The sequence below is a fragment of the Oncorhynchus keta genome, chromosome 18 (genome assembly GCF_023373465.1).
Source record: "Oncorhynchus keta strain PuntledgeMale-10-30-2019 chromosome 18, Oket_V2, whole genome shotgun sequence".
Lineage (NCBI taxonomy): Eukaryota > Metazoa > Chordata > Actinopteri > Salmoniformes > Salmonidae > Oncorhynchus > Oncorhynchus keta.
In genome coordinates, this window is record NC_068438.1 from 30,753,300 (window position 1) to 30,780,799 (window position 27,500).

The 27,500-nt window shown below is 46.6% G+C and overlaps 2 protein-coding genes and 1 long non-coding RNA gene across 8 annotated transcripts in view; 1 reads left to right on the top strand and 2 right to left on the bottom strand.

Annotated features, from left to right (window-relative positions):
- Positions 1-16,926, bottom strand: part of fam131ab (family with sequence similarity 131 member Ab) — a 26,427-nt gene extending 9,501 nt beyond the window's left edge. Inside the window, exons 1-2 of one of the 5 annotated variants that reach the window (XM_052467889.1) lie at positions 16,322-16,926; positions 14,718-14,804 (exon numbers count right to left, since the gene is read on the bottom strand). In XM_052467889.1, coding sequence (XP_052323849.1) covers positions 14,718-14,765 — 48 coding nt within the window. In that variant the 5' untranslated portion in view covers positions 14,766-14,804; positions 16,322-16,926. Of the gene's footprint in view, positions 1-6,167; positions 6,291-12,427; positions 12,972-12,992; positions 14,679-14,717; positions 14,805-16,321 lie in introns of those variants that run through there. The other 4 variants (XM_052467893.1, XM_052467892.1, XM_052467891.1 and 1 more) reach the window with 4 other exon arrangements.
- Positions 16,927-18,652: 1,726 nt separating this feature from the next.
- alp3 (alkaline phosphatase 3) overlaps positions 18,653-27,500 on the bottom strand; it is a 21,950-nt gene continuing 13,102 nt past the window's right edge. The window contains exons 10-11 of the mRNA XM_052467888.1: positions 22,684-22,800; positions 18,653-19,179 (exon numbers count right to left, since the gene is read on the bottom strand). Of these exons, the coding sequence (XP_052323848.1) occupies positions 18,866-19,179; positions 22,684-22,800 (431 nt within the window). The 3' untranslated portion in view covers positions 18,653-18,865. The remainder of the gene's footprint in view (positions 19,180-22,683; positions 22,801-27,500) is intronic.
- On the top strand, positions 19,409-21,743 carry LOC127908735 (uncharacterized). 2 transcript variants are annotated; one of them, XR_008068198.1, is made up of 3 exons: positions 19,409-20,101; positions 20,393-20,462; positions 21,508-21,743. It is a non-coding gene; the product is annotated as an uncharacterized LOC127908735 (long non-coding RNA). The 2 variants fall into 2 exon arrangements; XR_008068197.1 differs by lacking the exon at positions 20,393-20,462 and adding an exon at positions 21,233-21,302.

Below are 27,500 nucleotides of genomic sequence, written 5' to 3' on the forward strand. Positions count from 1 at the left end.
CTCCCTTAGTATGGTCTGTTAATCCTCTCTACTCTACTCCCTTAGTATGGTCTGTTAATCCTCTCTACTCTACTCCCTTAGTATGGTCTGTTAATCCTCTCTACTCTACTCCCTTAGTATGGTCTGTTAATCCTCTCTACTCTACTCCCTTAGTATGGTCTGTTAATCCTCTCTACTCTACTCCCTTAGTATGGTCTGTTAATCCTCTCTACTCTACTCCCCTGGTCTGGTCTGTTAATCCTCTCTACTCTACTCCCTTAGTATGGTCTGTTAATCCTCTCTACTCTACTCCCTTAGTATGGTCTGTTAATCCTCTCTACTCTACTCCCTTAGTATGGTCTGTTAATCCTCTCTACTCTACTCCCTTAGTATGGTCTGTTAATCCTCTCTACTCTACTCCCTTAGTATGGTCTGTTAATCCTCTCTACTCTACTCCCTTAGTATGGTCTGTTAATCCTCTCTACTCTACTCCCTTAGTATGGTCTGTTAATCCTCTCTACTCTACTCCCTTAGTATGGTCTGTTAATCCTCTCTACTCTACTCCCTTAGTATGGTCTGTTAATCCTCTCTACTCTACTCCCTTAGTATGGTCTGTTAATCCTCTCTACTCTACTCCCTTAGTATGGTCTGTTAATCCTCTCTACTCTACTCCCTTAGTATGGTCTGTTAATCCTCTCTACTCTACTCCCCTGGTCTGGTCTGTTAATCCTCTCTACTCTACTCCCTTAGTATGGTCTGTTAATCCTCTCTACTCTACTCCCTTAGTATGGTCTGTTAATCCTCTCTACTCTACTCCCTTAGTATGGTCTGTTAATCCTCTCTACTCTACTCCCTTAGTATGGTCTGTTAATCCTCTCTACTCTACTCCCTTAGTATGGTCTGTTAATCCTCTCTACTCTACTCCCTTAGTATGGTCTGTTAATCCTCTCTACTCTACTCCCCTGGTCTGGTCTGTTAATCCTCTCTACTCTACTCCCTTAGTATGGTCTGTTAATCCTCTCTACTCTACTCCCTTAGTATGGTCTGTTAATCCTCTCTACTCTACTCCCTTAGTATGGTCTGTTAATCCTCTCTACTCTACTCCCTTAGTATGGTCTGTTAATCCTCTCTACTCTACTCCCTTAGTATGGTCTGTTAATCCTCTCTACTCTACTCCCTTAGTATGGTCTGTTAATCCTCTCTACTCTACTCCCTTAGTATGGTCTGTTAATCCTCTCTACTCTACTCCCTTAGTATGGTCTGTTAATCCTCTCTACTCTACTCCCTTAGTATGGTCTGTTAATCCTCTCTACTCTACTCCCTTAGTATGGTCTGTTAATCCTCTCTACTCTACTCCATTAGTATGGTCTGTTAATCCTCTCTACTCTACTCCCTTAGTATGGTCTGTTAATCCTCTCTACTCTACTCCCTTAGTATGGTCTGTTAATCCTCTCTACTCTACTCCTTAGTATGGTCTGTTAATCCTCTCTACTCTACTCCCTTAGTATGGTCTGTTAATCCTCTCTACTCTACTCCCTTAGTATGGTCTGTTAATCCTCTCTACTCCCTTAGTATGGTCTAATCCTCTCTACCCTTAGTATGGTCTGTTAATCCTCTCTACTCTACTCCCTTAGTATGGTCTGTTAATCCTCTCTACTCTACTCCCTTAGTATGGTCTGTTAATCCTCTCTACTCTACTCCCTTAGTATGGTCTGTTAATCCTCTCTACTCTACTCCCTTAGTATGGTCTGTTAATCCTCTCTACTCTACTCCCTTAGTATGGTCTGTTAATCCTCTCTACTCTACTCCATTAGTATGGTCTGTTAATCCTCTCTACTCTACTCCCTTAGTATGGTCTGTTAATCCTCTCTACTCTACTCCCTTAGTATGGTCTGTTAATCCTCTCTACTCTACTCCATTAGTATGGTCTGTTAATCCTCTCTACTCTACTCCCTTAGTATGGTCTGTTAATCCTCTCTACTCTACTCCCTTAGTATGGTCTGTTAATCCTCTCTACTCTACTCCCTTAGTATGGTCTGTTAATCCTCTCTACTCTACTCCCTTAGTATGGTCTGTTAATCCTCTCTACTCTACTCCCTTAGTATGGTCTGTTAATCCTCTCTACTCTACTCCCTTAGTATGGTCTGTTAATCCTCTCTACTCTACTCCCTTAGTATGGTCTGTTAATCCTCTCTACTCTACTCCATTAGTATGGTCTGTTAATCCTCTACTCCCTTAGTATGGTCTAACTCTATCCTCTCTCCCTTAGTATGGTCTGTTAATCCTCTCTACTCTACTCCCTTAGTATGGTCTGTTAATCCTCTCTACTCTACTCCCTTAGTATGGTCTGCCACTCCTCTCTACTCTACTCCCTTAGTATGGTCTGTTAATCCTCTCTACTCTACTCCATTAGTATGGTCTGTTAATCCTCTCTACTCTACTCCCTTAGTATGGTCTGCCACTCCTCTCTACTCTACTCCATTAGTATGGTCTGTTAATCCTCTCTACTCTACTCCATTAGTATGGTCTGCCTATCCTGTAAAGTCACACCGCAAACATTGTATCTGGTGTTGACACGCGCTTTTATTCAGCATTGCTTTTTATAGCCTAGTTTCGTCCACGTGTCTATAATGTAGACAGTTAGCTGATCCCACGTCAATCTACGTTTGCGCTCTCAATACTGAACCGTTTTGAAACAGCCCGGAGACAGGGGCTCTGCGAGGTCAGATGTTCCCGCGCTGGCGATTATGTCAACCACTACTGAGAGACGTGAAAATCCTCTAGCGCCGCAGAGACCCGAGCTCCCGCATCACTGAAGAAAATCTTGGAGATATGTCATGCCTTCGAGTTTCACATGACCCCAGGCGCCACTGCACTTTACACCACCGTCACCCCTCCTACATCTTTACCCACTCTCCCCTACTGAACGCCAGCTGAGAGCTCGGAATGGCGACGGCATTCATCCCCACACAGACGGGTGAAGATCATGGCACTCTTGTGCTTCCACATGCACGGAAACACACACATATCCATTTTGTAAAATAACGAGGACATGCCCAGTGTTTTACTGACAAGCCATGGGCTAATCTGGCACAGTCTAGTGAACAAAAATCCGAGACTCACTTGTCGTTTCTGTTCAACCATTCCTTTACCATAAACTCTCTATGTATTGAACTCCCGATCTTCTCCAAAACTGCAGATGTAACGGATGTGAAACGGCTAGCTTGTTAGCGGTGGTGCGCGCTAAATAGTGTTTCAATCGGTGACGTCACTTGCTCTGAGACCTTGAAGTAGTGGTTCCCGTTGCTCTGCAAGGGCCGCGGCTTTTGTGGAGCGATGGGTAACGATGCTTTGCGGGTGACTGTTGATGTGTGCAGAGGGTCCCTGGTTCGCGCCCAGCGAGGGGACGGTCTAAAGTTATACTGTTACACAGACGCAATGCCAAGGGTTTCATACGAGATCTCGCTGTCGAACTGGAATTTATTTACAACTACTGCCCTTATTTTATGAATAAAATTGAGAAAATATTATATTCAAGTTCAATCTGCCAAAATAAACTAGGATGGCCCAATGGGTTGCCAAATAGATGCCAGAATGACGTGCATATAGCGACAGGGAGACACAGCAATGCCCTACTACAGGCTTTAACACTTGACAGTTCTAGTACAGTTCCTTTGAACTGAATACGCTGATATCACAAAAACAAACGTACGCGCGCACACTGGCTACATGCACACATACACGCAAGAATAGGCTTCCATAGCTACAAAGCTATTGGCATCAGTGACATGTAGTCTAATAATAACAGTGTTCCTTCATCCGTGACAACGCCCCTTGTTTTCTCGCAGATGAGCAGCTTTTCCATAGAAATAGGATGCAAATCGAGTCCCTCTTCTCTAACATACTACGCTGTGTGTGTGTACTGCGTGTATGTGCTGAGCTCGCCTCCTCGCGACCCTATGCCTGTGTACTTCGAAAACGGTTGCTGAACTTTCCACTAAAGAAACATTGCTATTGGACCGATCACCAAGGAGCAATTTCTCGCAGGAAACGTGGATCTGTAATTCATAGATGACGTCACATGCACACGGATGGCCACGGATTGTTTTTACTCCTAGTCTCCATTTAGCTATACATTCATATGTTCCTATGGAAGACTAACGCCTCAAATGCGTTCTATAGGTTTCAGAGGCGACACTGTCTACAAACAGATTCGACATCTATATTGCTTGTTGAACGTGGAGAGAGGACGAGCCGGCACGCGTGCACCAGCGGAGCTTCTGTATGGCAATGGGCACGCTGGCACGGCTCTGCGACAGTGCCTGTCGGGTCACCAAGCGGCAAACAATCATAATGGCACTGACCGTTCTATTCGCCGAGATATTCAATAGAGCGGTGTAGAGAGAAGAGAGGAGAGAGAGGAATATTTTGGCGGTGCTAATAATCTCCTCGTTACTGCAGCCACGCGCTGGCTCATTGCGACATCCAGATGGTGCGCGCTGATCGATACAATGAGATGAGACGGATTCATCATTAGCTTTGAGTGAATTATTCCAGCAACCTGCTAAATTCTATTTACTTCTCTATAGCCTGCATAAGACTGTCAATAGAGAGAGATAGCATGGACTAAATGAGATAGGCATTGCATAATTGTTTCCACCTCTAGATAGGCCTATACCTGAAATTGTTTAGGTATTGCCTAATCAATTGTGGCGGTCAATAAATAATATAATATTCATAAATGGATTTTATATTGTAGATATGTGATAGTAGAGTAGTGGCCTGGGGGAACACACGTAATGTGCTGTTAAAAGTATTGTGATAATATTTTTAATTGTATATAATTGCCTTAATGTTGCTGGACCCCCAGGAACAGTAGCTGCTAATGGGGATCCTTAATAAATACAAATAAATCATTACAGAGAGCTACTCCGAAAAGAACAAATGGATGGGGGGCAGCACCTGCTCATGCTCAATCAAACCAACCCAATGTCAACGTGGCACTGCGGCCAACTATCCATTTGTACAAAGCCAGTCAGTCAGAAGTGCTGAAGCCTACACAGTAATTGAGACTGCAGCATTGGCGGCCGAACCACTGCCGACCCTACCGTACAACTCTCCTAAGTAGATCTGTTTAATTGCATTTAGGCCAAGGAAAAAAGGCATTACACTCAGTGCCATTGAGATTCCCAGTTGAAAGCTGCATTAGAAATTAATTGCTAATTACATTGAATTACTTCATATAATAATTAGAAAACTAACTGGTGAACATTTACTGAAAACCAAAATGGAGGACCCAAAGCGGAATCACTCTTAACGACTTGGACGGCTTAGTTAATTAGGTAATTATTAAACCAAAAAAGGCTGAGAAAATAATGTTTTGCTTCACATCGCGAATTTCTATTGACTTCGAAGAGAATTCAATTCAGAGCTAGGCTACTGTCCGTTTTGATTATCTGGGTGCCCCTGCGGTCTATTATGGGCGATCCCATTGCATTAGACAGAATATAAACTACACATAAACGAGTAACACGGGGGTTTATGTAATAGACATATTACAGATAGGCTATTAAAACATATAAACATATTGGTGACGCAAATGTTCCGTTCAGAACTGCTGCTTTAGGCTGATGGAATATGATGTAAACCAGGGTCGCAACTTTGGTTTTAGAAGTGGGGGGACCTAATTATTATTATTTATTTTTTAAATTATCCAGTCAGGTAAACACTCCAACCAGCCTACTAGACCGCTCGGAGGCGTCCACGTGGTCCTAAAGCACACCGTTGCCTCGTTTTGAATCACATTCCAATGATAAAACTGGGGGGGACAGAAATGCAATTTCAGAATGTGGGAGACATGTAAATGTAAATGTAAATGTCCCCAAATGTCCCCATCTCTAGTGAAAGTTGCACCCCTGATGTAAACGAACCCAGTATAACAGCGATGAACAATGATGTTCCGCCTCATGTAGCGCGTTATTGAGTAAACAGTATAGGCCTAATCAATAAGCATTCCTCCAGTGAAAACATCTCCTGTGACAGAGGGTCGCGCTTGAATGCACAGTGTATGATAGCTGTAGCTGGGCGGCAGGTCCAGGGGACTCGGAGGTGTCACGTCACTATGTGTGGACCGAGACAAAAAAAGTGTCAAACTGTGACAATCAGCACCTCGCAGTGGTCCACTGTACCTAGGGGCGCGTGGAGAATGAGTCTGTGAGCCAAGCAGATCCGGGTGTTTCCGAAGAGCGCCAGGTCAGACACTGAGTTTGCTTCGCTCCAGTCCACGCGCAACGTAGGACCGTCGACTGCCACTGTCAAAGGGAGAGAACGTATAGGTGAACTGCAAATCAACATGCCAAGCATGCCTCGAGAGGGACTCAGGAGCCACTGCAGTGGCTAACCCAGAGGGAGCGTTTAGAATGCTCAGCGGGCCATACGTGGTATTTCAATGTAGTGTCCCTTAGATAAGGCCGATTATTAACCCCAGTTAGTACCTATTTAGAAAAGTAACGCAAACAGGGTGCCCTTGAATTGAGATACCACGGGGGGCTATCCGAGGGGGGCTCTCGTCGTGCACATCAACTTTGCAGTCATGCCACGTCATGCTCTTATGCCGTTTGTATTTTTTTCAACACTGCATGCACTTCAACCGCCCTCCATTATGAGTGCCAAGGCACTAACCAATAGGCACAAATGGAAAAAGACTATGAGCACGTCGTGCTCTAGCGAGCTCATATGGCACCATCCCTTCAGCCACCTTCCTCAGGCTGGAATTGGCACTGAACAAAACCTAATTGAACAACACCCCAGAGAAATAGACCGAATTGGCTTTGTTGTTTCATAGTACACAATCTCACACTCATTCATGCAAATATGTACAAAAAGTATTTCAGCAGATTTTGTGCGTTTTTTGTGTGGATTAATTCGTAAAAAAATACACACATTTCTTGTGCGACTTCATTCATAGAGGAAAAAAACATTTTTGGGAGGGCAGACTTTGGGAACAATCTTTTCAAAGTTATTGGAACAGTGCATTTTGGGCAATGGTGTTCTACACTGCCTTTTTTTGTGTCTCACATTTATTTATATAAAGAACAAACGTGTTAACTGCCCAATATTGTTAATCAACCCAGGTTGTCAAAATACACCAAAATACTTATGGTATAATAGTAGCTTTATTTGTATTAATGCCAATGTTGTTTTCTTTGTCTGTTCCCGCTTAATACTTTGGGTTACTGATGCTATGTCAGATTTTATGAGGGTTACCAGATTGGACCAAAAAAATCAGTATATTTTTTCTGTGGTATCGATGAAGGTATTTGATTTGGGAATAGTGATACATTTTCATGATGGAAAATGTATTAATAATAAATATGGGGAAACAGAAGACCTGCGGAAAAAATCTGTTTGGTTTAAATTCTCCTGGTGCAACTGCATGGTATTTGAACCTACAACAAGCCTGGATTATGATCAATGAATCGATATCAATGCAGTTAAACAGGTTCATGTAAAATAATGAATTATGTTGGCTTACACTTATTGCACTTCCAAGGCAGTTTCGTGATGATTATTACGGTTGTGTCAATCATGTTATATACTGAGGAAATGGAAACAAAGCATATGCCAGCATTGTAGGACTACTGCCTCTGCCCAGAGGCCTACTGGGCTTTCATGTCAACGGCCGTGAGAGTTCACTTTGCCACGTATGAGCCCTGGTTAGAGTCCCTGTTGCAGCTTTCACTTTCTTCCGCTACACTGGTGGCAGTGTTGGGATCACATCCAGCTCACGTCTAGTTATGTGATCTAGTAGTGGAAAGCACTCTGTTTTTTAACATTGTGTTGGGTTTAGTTACAGAGATATATCTAGTGACCAATGGATAAGCAACAATGGATAAGCAACAATGGATAAGCAACAATGGATAAGCAACAATGGATAAGCAACAATGGATAAGCAACAATGGATAAGCAACAATGGGCATGATGGATAGAAGTAGTCACTACAGGTGTGATCAAGCCTTACATCCAAGTTGCCTGAAGCTGAATGGAAAGTGCTATGCCCTTACCAGTTATTCAGAAGAAAATCCTCTGTGACTGTCTAATTTACATAGGTTAACTTGCCAGTGTGGAGCCAAAACAAATACATTATATGCATTTACAAAGTACCTGTTTAAAGTATTATTACAACCATGGGGTTCTTTTGTTACTGAAGCTTATATGTCAAATAACCTGACAATGATCCACATCATATAGGTAGACAAATAATGTAAGTGTGTTATGCAGCAAACACAACTATCCTTTTTTTTAGGATGCAAACCAGTAATATGAATCACTGTTGCTCCATCCTGTTCTGATCTAATGAGATGGATGTGGGATTTTCTACGGCCTAGAATACAGGCCTTTCCCAGTCATGAGGGACGAAGCTAGGCCCCTCTGGATTCTCATTGGCGATCCCTGAACTCAAGTTAGGGTTTATATGTCAGACTCTCCTATACCACTTTGCCCAACATGTTATAGGTTGTAAATAAACCCTATTAAAGTGATATGACTTGCATCATTATTATAGGGCTGTGAAACCCATAGTCTAATGGCTTTAGACAGAGCATTTCTCACCATTCATTTACGGAGAGCAATTTCCATTTTGTAACAGGTAGTGTCCATTTATTTACGTTAGTGTGGTGATTATTTATTGCTTTCTTCAGTGGAAATACAGAATATGTATAAAAATACCAAAGATTATTTAACCATGTTAATCATTACTGAAACATGCAAACTACAAACATTTAACCAGTTAAAGATTATAAATTCATGACAACTAGAAAAAAATATTTTATTAAAAGTAATTCATACAAAAGTCAAAAGTTGGCTGTAACATGAGTACAAACAAAGTGAGTGTGTGTATATGTCTGTAAGTGTTTGTGTGTGTGTGTGTGTGTGTGTGTGTGTGTGTGTGTGTGTGTGTGTGTGTGTGTGTGTGTGTGTGTGTGTGTGTGTGTGTGTGTGTGTGTGTGTGTGTGTGTGTGTGTGTGTGTGTGTGTGTGTGTGTGTATTCTAATTTCCCATCATAAAAATGTATCCCCATTCCCCAATCAAATAACTTAATCCATGCCACACGAAATGAAAAAAAAATTAAAAATCAGGCTCCATCAAAAATGTATTTTCCCATGAATGAACTCGCACAAAAATGTGTCTATTCACACAAAAAATGCACGATATCTGATTAAATACTTTTTGTACGTATTTGCACGAATTGAGTGAGATTGTGTTGTTCATAAACGCTTGCGTCATTACTTTGCACATTGGTGGTCCTTCTTAGGTAATAGTTTCCATCAGTTGTTCCAATACAAAAACGATAAATATTGTAGTTCATTCTATTTGTCAAACTTATCTCTGAAGGAGGGACCAAGGTTGCAAAGCAGAAGGACGGAAATGCCCGACAGGTGTTTCAGCACGTGGACAGCTTCTACTCTGCAGTGCACTGTGTGATCGCATTTTTCAATTGATAGCTTGTGGAGCTGAGTGCAATGTGACTAGATAATCAACTATGCAAGTGCCATTTAGTAGTATATTACAAAAACCTGTCTCTACTGGTAATCAGAGTGGGTCTATATTGTCAAAACGTAAGTTCTCTTTTGCTCTCCTCTCAAGAAAACCGTGTCTAGTTACAGCATGTGAAAATAACAACTCTTTTCTCGATTAGTCGCCGTCACCCATCTCTGCTATTGAGGCCAGCTTAACTGACCTCATCACTCACCAGCTGAAGTTGCTCGCGCCAGGAGGATGCAATATCTGCCATTTAATTGGATGTATTGAGATCAAATGCCTCTGGATGTTTTGTATCTTGGAATCCATGGCTCGCTCGCTAATTAATGTATTGTTCAGAGGGGTTATGGATGCACGCGCTGTTTTGTAAATTAGATTCATGGAAGGGGCTTGGAAGGCGTTGGTTTGTAAATTAGATTCATGGAAGGGGCTTGGAAGGCGTTGGTTTGTAAATTAGATTCATGGAAGGGGCTTGGAAGGCGTTGGTTTGTAAATTAGATTCATGGAAGGGGCTTGGAAGGCGTTGGTTTGTAAATTAGATTCATGGAAGGGGCTTGGAAGGCGTTGGTTTGTAAATTAGATTCATGGAAGGGGCTTGGAAGGCGTTGGATTGTAAATTAGATTCATGGAAGGGGCTTGGAAGGCGTTGGATTGTAAATTAGATTCATGGAAGGGGCTTGGAAGGCGTTGGTTTGTAAATTAGATTCATGGAAGGGGCTTGGAAGGCGTTGGTTTGTAAATTAGATTCATGGAAGGGGCTTGGAAGGCGTTGGTTTGTAAATTAGATTCATGGAAGGGGCTTGGAAGGCGTTGGTTTGCAAATTAGATTCATGGAAGGGGCTTGGAAGGCGTTGGTTTGTCATTTGAGCCGGTGGCTCCCTTTTGATGTGTGTTGGTTTCCTACCTCACACACACAGATGATGTGGGGTAGACGAGCCATGCACTGTGCCCTCTGTTACCCCCATGGATCACACAGAGACCCACACACCTCACTTGCTGTTTCTATGACGACGGAATGACTTGATGCTGACGTATTGTTGGTGAGAATTAGCAAACCAATAAACACAAATAGCCTACCAACCGGCACCACTGTCGATCTAAATGCCAATATTTACATGTCTAATACCTGCCAAGTAAACAAGGATTTTCACTTGCCTTTGGATTGACAAATGGATCAGGTTATGACCTTTAAAAAAAAATCACAGTAGTCTCCCCACAACACAAACAACATGTAGACCCTAATGTAGCCTGATTATATAAGACATAAAACAACAGATGAATCAATCAGTCAAAGTCAAAACCGCATCCCTATGCGATCATGTCTCATAGCAATCTCGAGGATTCTATAAAGGCTTAAATCCCTGGTCCACAGAGCAGACCAATCTGTAAAAAAAATATATATATATATATATATATATATAGCTAGGACAAAATAAAATAAAAACAGATTCAAAAGCCTATGCAGCCTAGAGAAAACAAATTACGAATGGGGGGGTATGATTTGGAGCGTTGTAATCTTATAGGCCTAGCCTATGATTATTGTCGATTGTCTTCGGCAAATTGAATGGTTTACGTCGTCAGATTGTGCAACAGTTTCTCTGCTGCCACGCGTATCGAGAGAGAGCGGATCACCAGGAAATTAGAGGCTCGCGGACATCCGTCATCTGTGCATACATTTTTATTTGCTCTAGGCTATATCTTTTATATTTCATGTATGCTTTTTTTCGCCATCTCGGCGTAGATATTAGTGTATTCTCGCTGTGCATCAAAGTACCTCGCTCTCTGTCGTTGTCGTGGAAACAAGAGCTAGACCATGGCGGTGCGACTCCTGTCTTCCATGCTCACTGAAAGACTGAAGAGGAAATCAAGGCCAGCTGCATTGTGATATAGTTATAATGGGCAAACAGGTGGGTCTTGTCGTGTAGCCTACAGCAACGACAGGTCTGTGTAGACTATTACTGGGGTGACACTGACAGCCATGCACGGCACAAAACGTTACAAAGACAGAAAGCTTGAAGCAGCCCATCTAATTCAGTATTATGGACAGCAATATGATTACATTGACATGTTACAGTCCTGACAAGTGCTGATAGGCGGTCTGACGATGATAGCACAGCACCTACAAGCAATAAGCATCATCAAGTGTCTGAAGGGGCGATGACTTGATAGGCAATTAGAGGGCCTGGCTTCTAGATTTATAGGCATATCAAATAAATAATCCCTGGCTTGTTTATATTGCTAACAATATTGTATTTCGCTTGCTGTGGGTGATAAGCGACTGTGCGTTTGTGTGTGTGTGCACGCGCGCATTACATGGATGCGTGCACTGATGGATGGATGTGGGGTGCGTGTGATTTATCGCTAGTGCAAGGCCCCATCAAATTAATCACGTTTCCAGGACCGAGCGAGTGAGATATCGGTGGGAAACACCAATGAAGAGGAGATGGAAAGACACGTTGACTAGGCGGACAGACACTGAGACAGACAGGGGGATCTTGTAAACAACCAGCGGGAGAACAAGACAACTGCGGTGTAACCAAGGAAGCTTGTCTCTCATTATACCCTGATGAAGACAGCTTGTCTGTCGAAACGTTATTAGGTTATTCAATTATTGCATATGAGCTCCTAGAGTGCGGGTCTCCTTTTCTTTTTCAATATTGTCTCTCGGGAACAGCAAATCAGTCTGTGGGCTATGTAGCTCATGCCCCAACACAGTGCTATATTTAAATTGTGCATTTCCGGACGAGGCTAGCCCCCTATATCTTAAAAATTAGTAATTACAGCATAGTCAATTCACCGGTCTTATGATGTATGACGGCTATAAAGCCATGTCTGTGGGAATAGCTATTCGAATAGCCCAGATAACATGAAGACACAACGCGTAGATAAGAGCAATATGCTGTCTTACCTTGCAGCTAAACTGGGTCAACGCAGTCAAAACCATTGTGCCGGCCGGAAGAGTTTTGTCATTCAAACATAAAACCTTTAGCTCCGCATCCTTCAACAGCAGAAAAATCACTTCACTCTCTCCTGCCTAGCTCGCTCTCCAAAAAGCTATACGAGATCAGTTCTCGCGGCATCTCGATGCCAACACTCACTCCCTCTTCATCTCCTGCAGCTCCTCCAGAAGAAAGCCTCAGTGCTTCCCTATACTCAACTGATTGACTATTATAAACAGATTTCTGGTCTATCTAGAAATCTCTAAACTCAAAGATGAAAACAAAGTTTACAGTCCAGTTCAATAAACAAACGACTTATTGCACCTTTTAAATATCCCGTGCACAGGACTCTACAACTCACACCATTCTTTGTATGCAAAAATCAGGCGGTCTGGGACGTGCTTTAGGATCAAACCCAAATTAAAGAACTCTTACCAAATGACGTTTTGGAACCAATAAAGACGATTTTCGCTTCTCACACGAGTAGCTTAACCTACACATGTTTTCATTCTGCAACAAAAGACCTGGGCGTACCTTATAGATCTGAAGTCTCTCCTGTCTCTCCCCGGATTCTTCTCTGGGTTCCGCAAGGATACGGCGTGCTGCTCACAACCCTCGAGTGACACCGAGGGCGGGGAAAAGTCCAACCCGTTCTTCCAAGTTTTCACTTGCTTTTTGTTAATGCTTGGTTGCTTGTGAGTTCTGTATGTTCTATATGGCTTCTGTGTAGTCTTTGCGCGGTTTTATCATTACAATATTAATATCCAGTGTATTCTATCTGCCTGTAGCCAAACCTTGCCCTTCTCTCCCTACGTCACTGAGGGAAGGATCGATGCCGGCGTTTCAGCACCACCGCGGCTGGACAGCGCACGTCTGCTTGGGCTCTAAGGCCGCGGCAGCAGCATTGGCTTCACGCTCCGCTGCTGGGAATTCCCCCTCGTTGTCACACTCTAGTGAAATCCACACACCAGCACGGGGTCGTCCCGCGTTCTTCGTGTCGCTCTAGCCTAGTAGCGTCACTCGGCCTTGGCTAGCAGAGGAGTTGCAGGTTGCATTGGTACAAAAATCCCACGCGAAAACGGTTTTATACACCAGGCCGAGCTTCCACCTCCCTTTTCGCTCTACTTGAAGTGGAAAGATATCTGATTGGAGGATGTCACGGTGTAAGGATCAGCCTATTTCATAAAGGGTGAGGGGCTAGAAGTGGAGAGAGAATTAACTCGGGATTGATGTTCTCAATTAAAAGTTGCATTTCTCAGCAGATGCGATTTCAGTGAGGGCCTCTGATAGCCCACTGAGATAACGTATTGCAATTTATTAAACTCAACGCATTGATCTAACTCAACTCCTGTGGGTAGGGTCTACTTAAAGATGCAAGGCGTGATTAAAACGTTACAAGCTTTTAAAGATGAAAGCTTAAAATTGCCTTCCTTCAAAATTCAACACTTAGTCATTTTCCCCAAAACGCAGTCTTTTCATGAATCCGGAATCAAGAGTACATTTAGGTTATTATCCTATTTGTGCCGACATCTTACGGACAAGAACCCCCCAACCCCTTCCTTCGTTATTCAGTGTGTGAAAAGACCTCGGTCTATGGCCAGCTGGCATGTGGTAAAGACCGTACATTGACATGGTTAGGCTATCAACCAATCACATTTATTTATAAAGCCCTTTTTTACAACAGCAGTTGTCACAAAGTGCTTATACAGAAACCGTACCTAAAACCCCAGAGAGCAACACAGATGTAGAAGCTCTTGGCTGGGAAAAACTCCCCAGAAAGGGCTTTATTGGGGCTTTATTGCATAGCCTATAGACCCTACTTAGCCTTGTTTTATACTCGGCAATGGGATGTACAGCGCATTCGGAAAGTATTCAGACCCCTTGACTTTTTCCACATTGTGTTACTTCACAGCCTTATTCTAAAATGGATTCAATAAACAAATGTCCTCATCAATCTACACACAATATGCCATAATGACAAAGCAAAGGGTTTTTGTTGCAAATGTATTAAAAAATAAAAAACATAAATACCTTATTTATATACAGTACCAGTCAAAAGTTTGAGTGTGCAAAGGTTGGCTACTTTGAAAAATCTAATATCTGAACACTTTTTTGGTTACTACATGATTCCATATGTGTTATTTCATACTTTTGATGTCTTCACTATTATTCTACAATGTAGAAAAGAGTAAAAATAAAGAAAACCCTTGAATGAGTAGGTGTTTAAAAACTTTTGACTGGTACTGTTTGTATTCAGACCTTTTGCCATGAGACTTGAAATTGGGCAGAGGTGCATCCTGTTTCCATTGATCCTTGGGATGTTTCTTCAACTTGATTGGAGTCCACCTGTGGTAAATTCAATTGATTAGACATTATTTGTAAAGGCACACACCTGTGTATATAAGGTACCACAGTTGACAGTGCCTGTCAGAGCAAAAACCAAGCCATGAGGTGAAAGGAATTGCACAGAGACAGGATTGTGTCGAGGCACATATCTGGGGAAGGGTACCAAAACATTTTTGCAGTATTAAAGGTCCCCAAGAACACAGTGCCCTCCATCATTTTTAAAACCAAGACTCTTCCTAGAGCTGGCCCACCTGGCCAAACTGAGTAATCAGGGGAGAAGGGCTTTGGTCAAAGAAGTGACCAAGCAGCCAATGGTCACTCTGACAGAGCTCCAGAGTTCCTCTGTGGAGAGGGGAGAACCTTCCAGAAGGACAACCATCTCTGCATCACTCCACCAATCAGGCCTTTATGGTAGAGTGGCCAGATGGAAGCCACTCCTCAGTAAAAGGCACATGACAGCCCAATTGGAGTTTGCCAAAAGGCACCTAATGGACTCTCAGACCATGAGAAACAAGATTCTCTGGTCTGATGAAGCAAAGATTGAACTCTTTGGCCTGAAAGCCAAGTGTCACGTCTGGAGGAAACCTGGCACCAGCCCTTCGGTGAAGCATGGTGGTGGCAGCATTGTACTGTGGGGGTGTTTTTCAGCGTCAGGGACTGGGAGACTTGTCAGGATTGAGGGAAAGATGATCAGAGCAAAGTACAGAGAGATCTTTGATGGCAACCTGCTCTAGACCACTCAGGACCTCAGACTGATGCAAAGGTTCCCCTTCCAACAGGACAACGACCCTAAGCACACAGCCAAGACAACGCAGCAGTGGCTTTGGGACAAGTTTCTGAATGTCCTTGAGTGGCCCAGCCAGAGCCTGGACTTGTACCCAATTGAACATCTCTGGAGTGACATGACAAAAGCTATGCAGCAACGCTCCCCATCTAACCTGACAGAGCTTGAGAGGATCTGCAGAGAAGAATACGAGAAACCCCCCAAGTGTGCCAAGCTTGTAGCGTCATACCCAAGAAGACTCAAGGCTGTAATCGCTGCTAAAGGTGCTTCAACACATTTTTTAGTAAAGGGTCTGAATACTTATGTAAATGTGATATTTCAGTTTGCAAACATTTCTAAAAAAGGTTTTTGCTTTGTCATTATGTGGTATTGTGTGTAGATTGATTAGGCTAAAGAACACTTTTAATACATTTTAGAATAAGGCTTTAAAACTTCTTGCGTCGAGCCATCCCGGATCCGGGATCGTGAATACAGCCTCAAGCTCATTACCATAACGCAACATTAACTATTCATGAAAATCGCAAATAAAATGAAATTAATCTATTTGCTCTCAAACTTAGCCTTTTGTTAACAACACTGTCATCTCAGATTTTCAAAATATGCTTCTCAACCATAGCAAACTAGCATTTAGCATTTAGCGTTTAGCGTTAGCATTTAGCATTAGCATTTAGCGTTAGCATTAGCAAGCAACATTTTCACAAAAAACAGCAAAAACATTCAATAAATCATTTACCTTTGAAGAACTTCGGATGTTTTCAATGAGGAGACTCTCAGTTAGATAGCAAATGTTCAGTTTTCCTGAAAGATTAGTTGTGCAGGAGAAATCGGTCCGTTTTCTGCGTCATGTTTGGCTACCAAAAAAAAACGAAAATTCATTCATCCAAACCCCAAACTTTCTTCCACATTAACCAGTTGAAGCTAGGGGGGCGCTATTTCATTATTGGATTAAAAAACCGTGCCCGTTTTAAGCGCAATATTTTGTCACAAAAAGATGCTCGACTATGCATATAATTGCCAGCTTTGGAAAGAAAACACTCTGACATTTTCAAAACTGCAAAGATATTATCTGTGGGTGCCCCAGAACTGATCTTACAGGCGAAACCAAGATGCAACCTCAAACAGGAAATGAGCAGGATTTTTGAGGCTCTGTTTTCCATTGTCTCCTTATATCGACTGAAACATGGTAAACGTTGTTTAGAATCAATCCTCAAGGTGTTTTTCACATATCTCTTCATGATATATCATTCCTGGAAGTCTCCTCTCTGTCTCAATCACATAGATGAATGCGAGCAGCTTGGAGATTACGCAACAATTTCAACAAAGGACACTGGGCGGACCCCTGGTAAATGTAGTCTCTTATGGCCAATCTTCCAATTATATGCCTACAAATACGTCACAATGCTGCAGACAACTTGGAGAAACGATAGAAAGGGCAGGCTAATTCGTGGCGCTTTCACAGCCATATAAGGATCTTCATTGAAGAGGTAGGAGGAGGAAGATGGCTGCTGTGACAGAGTCCTATAAGGTTTTAGATTCATTCAAATTATTTGTAGATGATACATGTGATCTGCATAACATTATAAGACAAACCAATACCAATGATATATACCTTTGGGTGCCTCCTGGTCAGTATACCTGCAGACACATGCAAATAAGTGAGCCAGCAATTCAGTAATCTGCACCCAATGCAGCTTTAATATATTGTTACATATTCTTACCTCTTTGTTGATTCCTATCAATTGAATTGGCCATTTTCAGAATTTCTAAAAAGGGAGAAAGTGTGAAATAACACATCCATTTGCATAAATATGAAAAGATGGATGGTATAATCATAAAAGGAGAAACCTTATCTTACATTTAGGAGATCTTTACATTTTTCAGGGAAGTGCCTGCACCTGCTGTCTTATCAAATTCAAACTGTTTAAGCTGGTCAGTTAGGTTCCTACAAGAACCCCCAATAACTAAAGAGGTTCCTCGATTAACCCCACCCTCCTATGGGGTTCTTGGAAGAATCTTTTGTGGCAATATTTCAGTGCCAAGAACCCTAAGGTTCTTCAGGAAACTTTGAGGACATTAGAAGGACCCTTGTTGAACCCCTCATTTTTTAAATGTAGAAGCTCGTTTTGTTTTTTACCTCGTTACCCCTTTCCCCGTCCGTTGATACATATTGTCCTACCTGTCCAATACCATACACCCACCGTTGCACAATCTGTCTCGATTTCGCAACATTTCAAATTTGCAGCAACCTGTATATCACACACACACAACATGCCGCAGAGCTGTTTCCCTTGTGTTCTAGCGGCACCAAAAGGCGGTATTGTGTAACAACAGCTGAGTCGAGAAAAGGCATGTTGCGCGGTGTAGCGGAATGATGCGGCTTGAAACCAGACGCACAATATATATTTGCTTAGGCTATATTGCAAATCAATTAATAGCTCAAGGATCCAACTAACTATTGTAATATGCTCAATGAATTGGCAAGGCTTGGCTGAGATAGCAGTTGGATCATTACAATAGGAAAGGATGGCGTATCGACTTCACAAGACGTCTACAGATTATTTCCATTGTGGTCCTCTTATTTGCTCGACAAGTAGCCTACGCGAATAGTGGATTATCCAATGACACATAAATACAATGGCAATAGTTTTAAGGGTGTCTACAACTACAAGGAAATTACCTGATGCTTTTTTAAAAAAGAGACAATTGGGTGCAAGGAGGGTCCGGTCACTCGTAATAGCCAAACTCTGCAACAGCAGAACACAATAATTACAATAATCTGTCAATATGGGACGGAAATATGTGATCTTTAAATATTGTGCATTATTAATGGGCTGCTGTAGTAATGTCATCAAACACTTGCAGGCCTCGATCCTCAATTAGCGACGCAGATATTAGAATAGGAGATCAAACGGCTTTGGCCGCCAGGGGGGAACTAGTCATTCCCCAATCCTAATCCTTCTATGGTTTCATCACACTGCTAAATAGGCCTATAGCATTTTTCTCTGACTAACCAATGTATTATTATTGACTCAGAGCTGAAATTAAGACAAAGTTGGCAGAATGGTTATCTTCTAGTCCATATACTTTTTATTAGCGACAAATCTATTATTTATTTAAATATAAACATATACAAATCAGGAGTATTGTCATAATTTACATAATTTGACAAAATCATTTTGGCACAGAGCACTTTTTTGTTGAAGAGGAGTAGCAAAACAAATGGACCTCTTTCATTCTCTCTTTCTGTCCCTCCCTCTTCTCCACCTCCACCAGTCTCTCAGTGCAGCACGGCAGCCAGTAGGGCAGTAACCAGAGAGATGGAGGATACCTGGGATGGTGCACTGTTCCTATCATCATCAGTAGCAGTGACGAGGATCCTCTTGGTATTGGTGTGTTGAGGTCTACTTTCACAGTGCCTGAGGTCCCGTCCCACACAGCCAGCATAGGCCATGGCATGGGCCAGGTAACTCTGCTCCTGGACCCCGTGGAAGAGGTGGGCCATGGGGCCGCGGGCCAGCACTGCCACATCTTCCCCACCATGGGTCTCTGTGTCCAGGGGCACCGCAGACAGCTGCACGTAGTCCTTCGACTCTGACCAAGGTGAATAAATATGTGAATATGGACTGGAGAGATAAACATTCTGCAGGAGTGATATTTATCAAGAAGGCCACAGGACAAGGAAGGAGTGTACAGAGAGGAAAGCTACAGGACAAGGGAGGAGAGAACAGAGAGGAAAGCTACAGGACAAGGGAGGAGAGAACAGAGAGGAAAGCTACAGGACAAGGGAGGAGAGAACAGAGAGGAAAGCTACAGGTGAAGTGAGGAGAGTACAGAGAGGAAAGCTACAGGACAAGGGAGGAGAGTACAGAGAGGAGAGCTACAGGTGAAGTGAGGAGAGTACAGAGAGGAGAGCTACAGGTGAAGGGAGGAGAGAACAGAGAGGAGAGCTACAGGTGAAGGGAGGAGAGTACAGAGAGGAGAGCTACAGATGAAGAGATGAGAGAACAGAGAGGAAAGCCACAGGTGAAGGGAGGAGAGAACAGAGAGGAGAGCTACAGGTGAAGGGAGGAGAGAACAGAGAGGAAAGTTACAGGAGAAGGGAGGAGAGAACAGAGAGGAGAGCAACAGGTGAAGGGAGGAGAGAACAGAGAGGAAAGCTACAGGACAAGGGAGGAGAGAACAGAGAGGAAAGTTACAGGAGAAGGGAGGAGAGAACAGAGAGGAGAGCTACAGGACAAGGGAGGAGAGAACAGAGAGGAGAGCAACAGGTGAAGAGAGGAGAGAACAGAGAGGAAAGCTACAGGACAAGGGAGGAAAGTACAGAGAGGAGAGCTACAGGTGAAGTGAGGAGAGTACAGAGAGGAAAGCTACAGGACAAGGGAGGAGAGAACAGAGAGGAAAGCTACAGGTGAAGGGAGGAGAGAACAGAGAGGAAAGCTACAGGTGAAGGGAGGAGAGAACAGAGAGGAAAGCTACAGGTGAAGGGAGGAGAGAACAGAGAGGAGAGCTACAGGTGAAGGGACAGGTGAAGAGCTACAGGTGAAGGGAGGAGAGAACAGAGGAAGGAGAAAGCTACAGGACAAAGGGAGGAAAGCTACAGAACAGAGAGAACAGAGAGGGGAGCTACAGGTGAAGGGAGGAGAGAAAAGAGAGGAAAAGCACAGGACAAGGTAGGAGAGTACAGAGAGGAGAGCTACAGGTGAAGGGAGGAGAGAACAGAGAGGAGAGCTACAGGACAAGGGAGAAGAGAACAGAGAGGACAGCTACAGGTGAAGGGAGGAGAGAACAGAGAGGAAAGCCACAGGTGAAGGGAGGAGAGAACAGAGAGGAGAGCTACAGGTGAAGGGAGGAGAGAACAGAGAGGAGAGCTACAGGTGAAGGGAGGAGAGAACAGAGAGGAAAGCTACAGGACAAGGGAGGAGAGTACAGAGAGGAGAGCTACAGGTGAAGGGAGGAGAGAACAGAGAGGAGAGACAGGTGAAGGGAGGAGAGAACAGAGGAGAGCTACAGGTGAAGTGAGGAGAGAACAGGGAGGAAAGCCACATGTGAAGGGAGGAGAGAAGAGAGAGGAAAGCTACAGGTGAAGGGAGGAGTGAACAGAGAGGAAAGCTACAGGTGAAGGGAGGAGAGTACAGAGAGGAAAGCTACAGGTGAAGGGAGGAGAGAACAGAGAGGAAAGCTACAGGTGAAGGGAGGAGAGAACAGAGAGGAAAGCTACAGGTGAAGGGAGGAGAGAACAGAGAGGAAAGCTACAGGTGAAGGGAGGAGAGAACAGAGAGGAAAGCTACAGGTGAAGGGAGGAGAGAACAGAGAGGAAAGCTACAGGTGAAGGGAGGAGAGAACAGAGAGGAAAGCTACAGGTGAAGGGAGGAGAAAACAGAGAGGAAAGGAGGGGAGGAGAGAGGACAGAGAGGAAAGCTACAGGTGAAGGGAGGAGAGAACAGAGAGGAGAGCTACAGGTGAAGGGAGGAGGTACAGAGAGGAGAGCTACAGGTGAAGGGAGGAGAGTACAGAGGAGAGCTACAGATGAAGAGATGCCAAGGGAAGGAGAGAGAACAGAGAGGAAAGCTACAGGTGAGGAGGAGGAGAGAACAGAGAGGAAAGCTACAGGTGAAGGGAGGGAGAACAGAGAGGAGAGCTACAGGTGAAGGGAGGAGAGAACAGAGAGGAGAGCTACAGGTGAAGGGAGGAGAGAACAGAGAGGAGAGCTACAGGTGAAGGGAGGAGAGAACAGAGAGGAGAGCTACAGGTGAAGGGGAGAGAGGAGAACAGGTGAAGAAGAGGAACAGAGAGGAGAGCTACAGGTGAAGGGAGGGAGGAGAGCTACAGAGGAGGTACAGAAGGAAAGCTACAGGTGAAGGGAGGAGAGAACAGAGAGGAGAGCTACAGGTGAAGGGAGAACAGAGAGGAAAGCTACAGGTGAAGGGAGGAGAGTACAGAGAGGAAAGCTACAGGTGAAGGGAGGAGAGAACAGAGAGGAAAGCTACAGGTGAAGGGAGGAGAGAACAGAGAGGAGAGCTACAGGTGAAGGGAGGAGAGAACAGAGAGGAGAGCTACAGGTGAAGGGAGGAGAGAACAGAGAGGAGAGCTACAGGTGAAGGGAGGAGAGAACAGAGAGGAGAGCTACAGGTGAAGGGAGGAGAGAACAGAGAGGAGAGCTACAGGTGAAGGGAAGAGAGAACAGAGAGGAGAGCTACAGGTGAAGGAGAGTACAGAGAGGAAAGCTACAGGACAAGGGAGGAGAGAACAGAGAGGAAAGCTACAGGTGAAGGGAGGAGAGAACAGAGGAGAGCTACAGGTGAAGGGAGGAGAGAACAGAGAGGAGAGCTACAGGTGAAGGGAGGAGAGAACAGAGAGGAAAACTACAGGTGAAGGGAGGAGAGTACAGAGAGGAAAGCTACAGGTGAAGGGAGGAGAGAACAGAGAGGAGAGCTACAGGTGAAGGGAGGAGAGAACAGAGAGGAAAGCTACAGGTGAAGGGAGGAGAGTACAGAGAGGAAAGCTACAGGTGAAGGGAGGAGAGAACAGAGAGGAGAGCTCCAGGTGAAGGGAGGAGAGAACAGAGAGGAAAGCTACAGGTGAAGGGAGGAGAGTACAGAGAGGAAAGCTACAGGTGAAGGGAGGAGAGAACAGCGAGGAGAGCTACAGGTGAAGGGAGGAGAGAACAGCGAGGAGAGCTACAGGTGAAGGGAGGAGAGAACAGCGACGAGAGCTACAGGTGAAGGGAGGAGAGTACAGAGAGGAAAGCTACAGGTGAAGGAAGGAGAGAACAGCGAGGAGAGCTACAGGTGAAGGGAGGAGAGAACAGTGAGGAAAGCTACAGGTGAAGGGAGGAGAGAACAGCGAGGAGAGCTACAGGTGAAGGGAGGAGAGAACAGAGAGGAAAGCCACAGGTGAAGGGAGGAGAGAACAGTGAGGAAAGCTACAGGTGAAGGGAGGAGAGAACAGCGAGGAGAGCTACAGGTGAAGGGAGGAGAGAACAGAGAGGAAAGCCACAGGTGAAGGGAGGAGTGAACAGAGAGGAGAGCTACAGGTGAAGGGAGGAGAGTACAGAGAGGAAAGCCACAGGTGAAGACCAGAGTTTTGGTTTCTTACTTGTATCTACTTTACCGATGTCAGGGCGCTTATTGTCTACGACTTTGTATCCAGGGCCGTTTCCGTACATCAGGGTTGTGTAAGGCAGCATATCCTTCCCATACAGAGGAGATTTCCCTGGTAGAGAGACACACAGTGGGATGAATCACAATGTAAAGGTCTTACACACACAGTAAGAGAATAGGAGTGTGTCCCAAGAGAGCTAGGGGTCAAGCAAGTTGTCTCCAGACAGATGAGATATTAGACTTTCCAGACCCTACTGATGAACTGCTGAGTGTTTCACTACTGTATTAATCACCAAGAGAGAGAGAGAGAGAGAGAGAGAGAGAAGGAGCAATAGAGGGAGGGTGAGGCAGAGAAGGGAGGGAGGGAGAGGTAGAGAGGGGAGGGGGAGAGAGGCAGAGAGGGGAGGGGGAGAGAGACAGAGAGGGGAGGGGGAGAGAGGCAGAGAAGGGAGGGGAGAGAGACAGAGAGGGGAGGGGGAGAGAGGCAGAGAGGGGAGGGGGAGAGAGACAGAGAGGGGAGGGGAGAGAGACAGAGAGGGGAGGGGGAGAGAGGCAGAGAAGGGAGGGAGAGAGAGGTAGAGAGGGGGAGAGAGTGGTAGAGAGGGGAGGGGAGAGAGAGGCAGAGAGGGGAGGGGGAGAGAGACAGAGAGGGGAGGGGGAGAGAGACAGAGAGGGGAGGGGGGGAGAGAGGGAGAGGCAGAGAAGGGAGGGAGAGAGAGGTAGAGAGGGGGGAGAGAGTGGCAGAGAGGGAGGGGGAGGGAGAGAGAGAGGCAGAGAGGGAGAGGGGAGAGAGGCAGAGAAGGGAGGGGAGAGAGAGGCAGAGAGGGGAGGGGAGAGAGGCAGAGAGGGAGGGAGAGAGAGGCAGAGAGGGGAGGGAGAGAGAGGCAGAGAGGGAGGAGGTAGAGAGGGGAGGGAGAGAGGCAGAGAGGAGGGGGAGAGAGGCAGAGAGGGAAGGAGGAGAGAGGCAGAGAGGGGAGGGAGAGAGAGGCAGAGAGGGGAGGGGGAGAGAGGCAGAGAAGGGAGGGAGAGAGAGGCAGAGAGGGGAGGGGGAGAGAGGCAGAGAGGGGAGGGGGAGAGAGGCAGAGAGGGGAGGGGGAGAGAGGCAGAGAGGGGAGGGGGAGAGAGGCAGAGAAGGGAGGGAGAGAGAGGTAGAGAGGGGAGGGAGAGAGAGGCAGAGAGGGGGGGGAGAGAGAGGTAGAGAGGGGAGGGAGAGAGAGGCAGAGAGGGGAGGGAGAGAGAGGCAGAGAGGGGAGGGGGAGAGAGGCAGAGAAGGGAGGGAGAGAGAGGCAGAGAGGGGAGGGAGAGAGAGGCAGAGAGGGGGAGAGAGAGGCAGAGAGGGGAGGGAGAGAGAGGCAGAGAAGGGAGGGAGAGAGAGGCAGAGAGGGGGGGGAGGGAGAGAGGCAGAGAGGGGAGGGAGAGAGAGGCAGAGAAGGGAGGGAGAGAGAGGCAGAGAGGGGAGGGAGAGAGAGGCAGAGAAGGGAGGGAGAGAGAGGCAGAGAGGGGAGGGAGAGAGAGGCAGAGAAGGGAGGGAGAGAGAGACAGAGAGGGGAGGGGGAGAGAGGCAGAGAGGGGAGGGGAGAGAGGCAGAGAGGGGAGGGGAGAGAGAGGCAGAGAAGGGAGGGAGAGAGAGACAGAGAGGGGAGGGGAGAGAGGCAGAGAGGGGAGAGGGGAGAGAGAGGCAGAGAAGGGAGAGAGAGAGAGGGAGGAGGAGAGAGGGAGAGAGAGGTAGAGAGGGGAGGGAGAGAGAGACAGAGAAGGGAGGGGGAGAGAGGCAGAGAGGGGAGGGGAGAGAGAGGCAGAGGGGAGGGGGAGAGAGGCAGAGAGGGGAGGGAGAGAGGCAGAGAGGGGAGGGGGAGAGAGGCAGAGAGGGGAGGGGGAGAGAGGCAGAGAAGGGAGGGAGAGAGAGGCAGAGAGGCAGAGAGTGGAGGTTAGGGAGTGATCTAAGCTATTTGTTTTCCTCTGTAATTGCAGGGGAGAGGAAATGTCAAAGTGCCAGTGGCGTCTCCCAGACGGCGGCTGAGGCCGCCTTGTGGAGCACACCACCACCTCTGATGTCATCACAGCTGTGAGGAGTGACACCTTGGGGAAGGGGGAGGCAGAGCAGGAAGGTGGGGGGAGAGGTGGCAGAATGAGGATGTCCTGTCCACAGAGGAGGGGTGTGTGTGTAAAGGGGGAGAGATTCTTATTGCTTCACTACATAAGAGCATTACTAAACCAATGCAACATGACTATTGGTCATTTCATCAATTTAGCATGACCTGACCCAAACTTCTAATCGTGGAACTGTCACGCCCTGGTCGAAGTATTTTGTGTTTATCTTTATGTATTGGGTCAGGCCAGGGTGTGGCATGGGGTTTTTGTATTGTGGTGTGTTTTGTCTTGGGGTTTTGGTGTTGGTATTGGGATTGTAGCTTAGTGGGGTATCTAGCAAAGTCTATGGCTGTCTGGAGTGGTTCTCAATCAGAGGCAGGTGTTTATTGTTGTCTCTGATTGGGAACCACATTTAGGCAGCCATATTCTTTGAGTTTGTCGAGGGTGATTGTCCTTAGTGTCTCTGTTCCTGTCGCTGTGTTAGTTGACAAGTATAGGCTGTTTCGGTTTTTGTTACGTTTATTGTTCGTTATTTATTCGTGTTTACGTTGTTTATTAAACATGGATCGCAATCTACACGCTGCGGTTTGGTCCGACTCTCCTTCACACCTAGAAAACCGTTACAGAATCACCCACCCTAAACGGACCAAGCAGCGTGTCAACAGGCAGGAGCAGCCCAAAGAGGAGATGCGCAATAAGGATTTCTGGACATGGGAGGAAATCCATGACGGGAGAGGACCCTGGGCTAAACCAGGGGAGTGTAGCCGCCCAAAGATGCAGCAGGAGACGAGGCAACAGGAGCAGCCCAAAGAGGAGGACGAACTGGACGGTGAAGGACCTTGGGCTCAGCCTGGAGAATATCACCGCCCCAAGGAAGAACTGGAGGCGGCGAAAGCGGAGAGGCGCTGGTATGAGGAGGCAGCACGGCGACGCGGATGGAAGCCTGAGAGTCAGCCCCAAAAATGTATTGGGGGGGGGCTTCACAGGGAGTATGGCTATGCCAGGTAGGAGACCTGCGCAAACTCCCTGTGCTTACCGGGGGGCTCGAGAGACCGGGCAGGCACCGTGTTATGCTGTGGTGCGCACGGTGTCTCCAGTGCGGGTGCATATCCCGGTGCGGTATATTCCAGCTCTGCGTATCGGCCGGGCTAGATTGAGCGTTGAGCCAAATGCCATGAAGCCGGCTCTACGAATCTGGTCCCCAGTGCGTCTCCTTGGGCCGGCTTACATGGCACCAGCCTTGCGCTCGGTGTCTCCGGTTCGCCTGCATAGCCCAGTGCGAGCTATTCCACGTCGCCGCACTGGCAGGGCGACAGAGAGCATTCAACCAGGTAAGGTTGGACGGGTTCGGTGCTCAAGAGCTCCAGTGCGCCTGCACGGTCCGGCCTATCCAGTACCACCTCCACACCCCAGCCCTCCGGTAGCAGCTCCCCGCACCAGGCTTCCTGTGCGTGTCCTTGTTTCAGTACCACCAGTGCCAGCACCACGCATCAGGCCTACAGTGCGCCTCGCCTCTCCAGCGCTGCCGGAGCCTTTCTCCTCTCCTGCGCTGCTGGAGTCTCCCGCCTGTTCAGCGCAGCCAGAGCCTTCCTCCTCTACAGCGCTGCTGGAGTCTCCCGCCTGTTCAGCGCAGCTAGAGCCTTCTTCCTCTACAGCGCTGCTGGAGTCTCCTGTCTGTTCAGCGCAGCCAGAGCTGCCAGTCTGCATGGAGCAGCCAGAGCTGTCAGTCTGCATGGAGCAGACAGAGATGTCAGTCTGCATGGAGCAGCCAGAGCTGTCAGTCTGCATGAAGCAGCCAGAGCTGTCAGTCTGCATGAAGCAGCCAGAGCTGTCAGTCTGCAAGGAGCTGTCAGTCTGCAAGGAGCTGTCAGTCTGCAAGGAGCTGCCAGTCTGCAAGGAGCTGCCAGTCTGCAAGGAGCTGCCAGTCTGCAAGGAGCCGCCAGAGCTGTCAGTCTGCAAGGAGCTGTCAGTCTGCAAGGAGCTGTCAGTCTGCAAGGAGCTGTCAGTCTGCAAGGAGCTGCCAGTCTGCAAGGAGCTGCCAGTCTGCAAGGAGCTGCCAGTCTGCAAGGAGCCGCCAGAGCTGCTAGTCTGTAAGAAGCCGCCAGAGCCGTCAGCCTACATGGAGCAGCCAGAGCCGCCAGTCAGCATGGAGCAGCCAGATCTTTCAGTCTGCCAGGATCCGCCAGTCAGCCAGCCTCTTCCAGATCTGCCAGTCAGCCAGACTCTTCCAGATCTGCCAGAACTGCCAGTCGGCCAGGATCCGCCAGTCGGCCAGGATCCGCCAGTCAGCCAGGATCTGCCAGTCAGCCAGGATCTGCCAGTCAGCCAGGATCTGCTGAGACCACCAGCCAGCCAGGATCTGGTAGATCTATCTACCTGCCTGAGCTTCCTCTCACTCCTGAGCTTCCTCTCACTCCTGAGTTTCCTCTCACTCTTGAGCTTCCTCTCACTCCTGAGCTTCCTCTCACTCCCGAGCTTTCTCTCACTCCCGAGCTTTCTCTCACTCCCGAGCTTCCCCAGTCCCCGATCTGCTCCTCAGTCCAGTGGGGTTCTGGGTGAGGACTACTAGGCCATGGTCGGCGGCGAGGGTGGACTATCCAGGGACGCGAGGAGAGGGGACTAAGACATTGACTGAGGGGGTCCACGTCCCGCACCGGAGCCGCCACCATGGACAGACGCCCACCCGGACCCTCCCTATTGTTTTGAGGTGCGTTCGGGAGT